Source organism: Chelonoidis abingdonii, chromosome 14, assembly GCF_003597395.2.
Source record: "Chelonoidis abingdonii isolate Lonesome George chromosome 14, CheloAbing_2.0, whole genome shotgun sequence".
Lineage (NCBI taxonomy): Eukaryota > Metazoa > Chordata > Testudines > Testudinidae > Chelonoidis > Chelonoidis abingdonii.
Window position 1 is genome coordinate 2,899,944 of NC_133782.1, and position 6,176 is coordinate 2,906,119.

At 56.7% G+C, this 6,176-nt stretch overlaps 1 protein-coding gene across 1 annotated transcript; it reads left to right on the plus strand.

The window, feature by feature from the left end:
* The first annotated feature begins 3,953 nt into the window (after positions 1–3,953).
* SOX12 (SRY-box transcription factor 12) lies at positions 3,954–5,574 on the plus strand. Its single transcript, XM_032766376.2, has one exon. The coding sequence runs from the start codon at positions 4,037–4,039 to the stop codon at positions 5,027–5,029; it is 993 nt and encodes a 330-aa protein (XP_032622267.1). The 5' UTR covers positions 3,954–4,036; the 3' UTR covers positions 5,030–5,574.
* Positions 5,575–6,176: the final 602 nt, after the last annotated feature.

A 6,176-nucleotide genomic window follows, 5' to 3' on the forward strand; every position in this document is an offset into this window, starting at 1 on the left:
GGAGCACGTTTCCAATCTGCAAGTGTAACAGCCCTCATTGAGCATGCAATCGGGGTGCACAATTGCACACACATTTGCATGCTAAACTGTATGTTCAACTTGCTTGAAAATGTTGTGCTAAGACTTCCTCAAAGACCAGGAGGGAACAGTGCCCAAACTGAGCCTCTGTCAGGAGCTCAGTCCTATTCTTGGAGCTCACAGAGTGGATGGGTCACCAAACAGTGCTTTAAGGAAGGGTTCAAAGCGCAAGGAGGGCAATCAATGAGCCACGGAGCCTTCAGAGAGGTGGGCCCTGTCCCTGCTCCCCATAAAGCTTTGCCCATGAACAAAGCATGTGGCTGATACATCGTTGCATAAAGTGCAAGGCAGGCGGAATATGTTCCTAAATGCTCAATTGCAAACACTGGGGCTACCATCCTAACATCCAGGGAGCTACACAGGTCAAGCTGCAATAAAATAGTTCTGTTGCACCCAAAGTTACCCAATTCCCATGTGTAACCGGGAGGCAGTGGATACAAAGGCAACATTTTTTACTAAAAGCAATGGGCCAAATTCATCTGTGGCATAATTGCACTGAAGCTGTGGTGTTACGCTGTGCATGGATTTAGGCAAATGGTTGCACGTGTGATTTTCAGGCACACTTGTTGAACCCACATTTGAAGACGTGGCTGTTGGTCCACCGTGTTCCCACGTCTCAACCCTTGCGACTCTCACTCTGTGGGCTGGGTTGCCAGAGGGTTCCACAGTGGGGCCAACATTAGTGATTTTTTGCATGTCTCATGACAGCGGGTGTTTTCCTGCAAGACACAGCTCCTGGAGTCAGGTGATTACATGAGACTCTCAGCTGTCATTATTTTTAAAAAGCCAGTTTCTGCTCTTTTGTGGTTGCAGAGGAAGCTTGACCACATGAACCCCAAAGGCCCAGAACCTCGGAGGCAAAGCCAAAGAACCTAACGCTAACTCAATTTGCATGCTCGTGGTTGTTAAGCCAGTCCGGTGACCTTGAGGCCTGACTCATGATTTTGGAATAGTTGGGGCTGGCAATGCTGGTTACACCCATTTTATGCCCCTAAAACTCCAGATGCCTAAAGCCTCAATATGGACTGAGCTCGTTTCTCAACACGATGCCTAAAACAAGACGTTTTTAGGGCTCCTACAGGTAAAGGCCAAACCTTGGGGCTGGGCTGGGCATAGGTTGGGCAGCGCCTGCAGATGACATCCAACATCTGCACGCTGTGCCTGGGTCCATCCCTGGGCGAAGGAGGGCAGCCAGGGCTGCAAGCGGCTTTCAGCAGCCAGGTCTGATCACCACTACTACCGATGCAAGCCTGGTCACATCAGGGCTGGGCCAGGGCTGCCCAAACTCCGGATCCAAGCTTCCTGAAGCACTCAGAGAGTTCAGATCCGGATCTTGACTCTGCAGCATCGGCTTCTTTGTAAATAACAAGCCTGCAGTGGAGGCTCAAGAACAGGAGACAACTGGATTCTTTCCATGCAGTTACAACCTCAGCCTCTAGCTGGCTGGGGGAGTGCAACAGTGAAACTGAGCCATGCCCGGGGCAGCTGACTCCTCCAGAGGGGATCAAACAGACACCAAGGAGATGAATCCTTACAGCAGGGAACAAAAATGAATGGTGGGAAGGGGCAGCTCCAGGCACCAGTGCTCCAAGTGCATGCCTGGGGTGGCAAGCCACTGAGCGAGGCCTGACGGTTCCCAGCAGACCTCCCACAGGTGTGCCACTGACTCTGTGTTACCAGCAGGCCTCCTGCAGGCGCGCCGCGGAAAGCCGCCTGCCTGCAGTGTTTGGGGTGGCAAAATACATAGAGCCACCTCTGCTGGTGGGCTAGAAGCAAGAGCATTGTGTGTGGTGGTTACAACACTAGGTCGGGAGTCAGGTGTTCTGGATTCCAGTCCTCACCAATGTTCCCTCGAATTCTTCCCATCCATGTGCGGAACAAATTTTGTTATGTGCACCAATATGGAGGTGATGTGTGGCAGAGGTGGAGCTGAGGGGTTTGGAGTGCGGGAGGGGGCTCAGGGCTGGTGCAGAGGGTTGGGGTGCGGGAGGGGGTGAGGGCTCTGCCTGGGGGTGCAGGCTCTGGGGTGCAGCCAGGGATGAGGGGTTCAGGGTGTGGGAGGGAGCTCAGGGCTAGGGCAGAGGGTTGGGGTGCAGGGGGGTGAAGGCTCCAGCTGGGGCTGTGGGCTCAGGGGTGGGGCCAGGGATGATGGGTTTGGGGTGCAGGCTGCCCTGGGGCCATGATGGGGAGAGAGGACCCCCCCCAGCCCTCTCTCCTTGCAGCAGCACCTGGGCTGAGGGGGAGAGGTGCCTCTCCCTGGCTGCAGCAGGTCCGGGGCTGGGGAAGAGCGTCTCTTCCTGCTGTGGCCCTTGATAGGGTGCTGCACGGCTTTTGGTCCTCACTCTGCCAAAGACTCACAGTGTGACCATGGGCAAGTCACTGCCCTGTTCCGTGCCTCAGTTTTCCCATCTGTAAAATGATGGCAGGCCAAGTTCAGCCGTGGTGTAACTCATTGGGGGCTGCAGTGACATTACCCCAGCGTGTGTGTGTCCCAGTAAGACCTCCCACAGAGGCGTGGGGTGGGCCTGCCTGTGGCATGGTTTGTCAAGTGCTCCGAGATCTTCAGCACACTGGAAGCAGCGAGCGCTATAAGTGCGTGTCGGGGCTGAGTGCCCGCTGCTTTGATTGTGCCAAGTGCTACCCCGCTCACACCAGGAGACTTACAAGAGACCAGGATGACGTCGGTCTCCCAGGCCCTTTGAAACCCCGCTCTTTTCACCTTGCTCCCCGCCAGCGCCCTCCTCTTCTGGGCCATCCACCCCTGCCCCAGGCCCCAGGAAAGGTCAGTGCTTTGCCAGCAGAACCCAACTTGCGGTGGCGGACAGGGACCAGGCGGGTTTCTGATCTCAGGAAAGAGCCACGCCACGTTAGGAGGAGGAGGTGGCAAGTCGCAAGGAGGGGACGCCAGCGACGACAAGGGCAATTTGCCTGCTTTCTTCTCTCACCTGTTCCCTTCCCCCAGAGTAAGGTCCTGGCGCACAGCGCTGTATAAACAGAGGCTTGGGCATTGCCTGCCAGGCTGCACCATGGATTTGGGGCTCTGTGTCCCGCAGGCCTGCGGCCACGTCAACACAGGGCTGGTTCAGATCCCAGGTAAGTAATGTGGGGAGCGGGGAGGGGGGGAATCAGGAGAAAGTTTGACATTCTCTCTAGCAACCCCTTCCTCGGGGAAAGCCTATTGGGGGATGCAAATCCTTCATTCCTGCCTTGCAACCAATGACGCGCCGGCCTGGGCGGAGCCTCCCATTGACAGAATAAGCACCTGGGTGTTTACACCAGAGGCGTCTGCTGGTGCAGCCCCCAGACTGCACACGAGGGGCGGAGAGCGTCTGGGGGAGCTGACAGCTCGGTTGAGCTGTACGAGAAGGCAGCGGAGAGAGGCGGGGAGGGCGTGCAGACAGCATGCAGTGCGAGGCATTGGCTCCAGCTGGCAAGCAAGGCAGGCGCTAGGGTGCAGCGAGACAAGGAGCAGGCACAGAGAGGCAACTGGCTGGGGAAGAATAGGAGGAAAGAGCCAGGATTCTTTTTACCAATTCATTTCGTAGTGATCCCCTCCCCCTGCCTTGGGGGGCTCGTGTGCTGCAGGCTGCTGGGACCCCTGCATCACTCCGGTGCAGTGCCAAGCCGGTGTGTAGCGCAAGGAGAGTTAATCTCACAGTCCATTGATTCAGGAGCCAGCCTGCCTTTTGCAAAGGCCGCTTCCTGGCCGGCCGGCCAGCAGAGTGAAACATCTCAGGGAGGCAGGGCAGTTTTTTGTAAAGGTGCCAAGCCACTTCCATCAATTTCCTCACCTGCTGCTTTGAGGGACTGAGTTAAAAGGGGGCGGACGGGCTGAAGAACCTTCCCCAGCCCTAAGCAAGCAGAAGATTCTTCCTCCTCCTTTTCTTCCGGACAATGAAAATAACCCTGACTGGCGTTTAGCATCTGGGAGCAATTCTTCAGCAGCAGCAGCAGCAGCATGGTCCAGCAGAGGAACATGAGGAGCCGTGCGATCGAGTCCAAGAGGGAGGTGTGTCCCACCAAAGACTCCGTGCTCCTGAAGGAAGCTGGCAGCAAGGGCGAGCCTGCCTGGTGCAAGACGCCGAGTGGCCACATCAAACGGCCCATGAATGCCTTCATGGTATGGTCGCAGAACGAGAGGCGGAAGATCATGGACCAGTGGCCGGACATGCATAACGCCGAGATCTCCAAGCGCCTGGGCAGGAGGTGGCAGCTCCTGCAGGACTCGGAGAAAATCCCCTTTGTCAAGGAGGCAGAGCGCCTGCGGCTCAAGCACATGGCTGACTACCCAGACTATAAGTACCGGCCCAGGAAAAAGGGCAAAATTGGGGCCAGCAAGTCCCGGCCAAGGCTCCCTGTGAAGATAAAACCATCTGTCCTCAGCCGGGTCACCTCCAGCAGAAGGCAGCCTTCCAAGCATGACTCCAGCTGCCAGATGGGAGAGTCCACACTCAAGATGGAAGAGGACCTCCTAGAGGTGCGGCTGTCAGAGATGCCCTCTGAGGACTGCCTGAAGGCACCCAGCAAGGAGTTCTGGCACATGGTCCCTGCTGCGCGGGCAGCTGGGGAGAAAAGGAACAAGAGGGATGACCTCATTGAGTCCCACCAGCCGAAGGACCCAGAACCCATTGCGCAGCCTTTCCTGGAGCAGGTGAGCTCCCCAGAGAGCGGATCCCCCTCCCCGATGTCAACCGCTTCTCCGCCCTCCTCCTTCTCCTCCTCTGACGAAGAGCTGGAGGAAGAGCTCTTGGGTGTCCTGCCTGGGAAAGCCCAGCCGAGCGCAGCCTGCGGAGCCCTGGACTGGTCAGTCTTTGACAAAGACCTCGACCTTTTCCCCTTGGGAGTCACCTCTCACTTTGAGTTCCCGGACTATTGCACTCCGGAGGTGACAGAGATGATTGCTGGGGACTGGCTGATGTCCAGCATCTCGGACTTGGTCTTTACGTACTGAGTCCTGCATTCGGCAGGTAACTCTTTTCCACAATCAGGTTGTATCAAAAAACAGGAAGAAAAACCAGCTGTTTACATGCAGGAATCAGGTATTTTGCCTTGAACACATTCAAAGGCAGACACTCCCGATCACCCCATCCCCCGCTGCACACACCCACTTCTCCCAGCGCGAGCACAGTCGCCCTGCTCCGGTCCAGAGCCACAGGGGCTGCAGCTCGGTGGCTGGGCTGGGCCATCACCTTTCATTCCTGAAGCCTTGGGGAGGACAGTGCTTGACACGGCCTTTATTTTGCCATGAAATGTGACTGTCTAATCAGGTTTTCATTGTGAACCTCTCTTCTCCCATCTCCCCTTCCCCCACCCCTGCTTCCAGCTGCTGCTCAGCTCTGCCGCCATCCATCCCTCCACTGCTGAGAGACACTCCCCCCACTCCATCTCACTTCTACCCCAGATTTTTCCCTCCTGCCGTCTCTTGCTAGCAGAGGCCACCTGCCCCCTCCCAATGAATTTTCATGCCCCTTTCCTCCTTCCCCGCTCCTTTGCATGTCTGGGAATCACTGGTTTCCTTTGCTTTTATTTCAGTGCATTGTCAAACCTGCCTTCGTTTTTCTCCTCTTCCTTCGAACAGCCCTTGGGAAGAGAGCCCAGCCGGGTCCGCCCATCCCCGGGTTTATAGGGATGCCAGGGAGCACGTACAGCTCACGCTCTCTTACCCTTCTGATACTCAGTTTTATTGGGGCTCCGGTGGGACAAGCCTCTGTCCCTGCCTAGTTGCAACGGCGCACGCATGCTCCCCGCAACTCACTTTGGGAAAGAGCGAAGTTGCACGCACGTGATTTGCACGTGGATCCGAGAGGCTGTTCCTCTCTCCAGACGCTCGTGCAGGCAACTGCGCCGTGCAGGGAGCCCGTTCCGAGGAAGGGCCCTGCTCCCTGTTAATACGAGAGGTGAGCCAAAGGCAGGGAAAGTGGGCACATGTTGCTTCCTTCTGCACTGCACCCTGATTTTAGCACCGAGTGGCTGAGCCCTGAGCCCTGGCATTGCTGGCGTTTCGCCCACACCAGCCCAGCGCTGCTCAACTCAGGCTCAAGCTCCTGTCTGGTCTTGGCCAGCGGTGCTGTTTCACCCATGCCCCGTTCTAATGACTT

Bases quoted from the DNA above. Each gene is read 5' to 3' on its own strand.
- SOX12 (XM_032766376.2), top strand. From the start codon at position 4,037: ATGGTCCAGCAGAGGAACATGAGGAGCCGTGCGATCGAGTCCAAGAGG.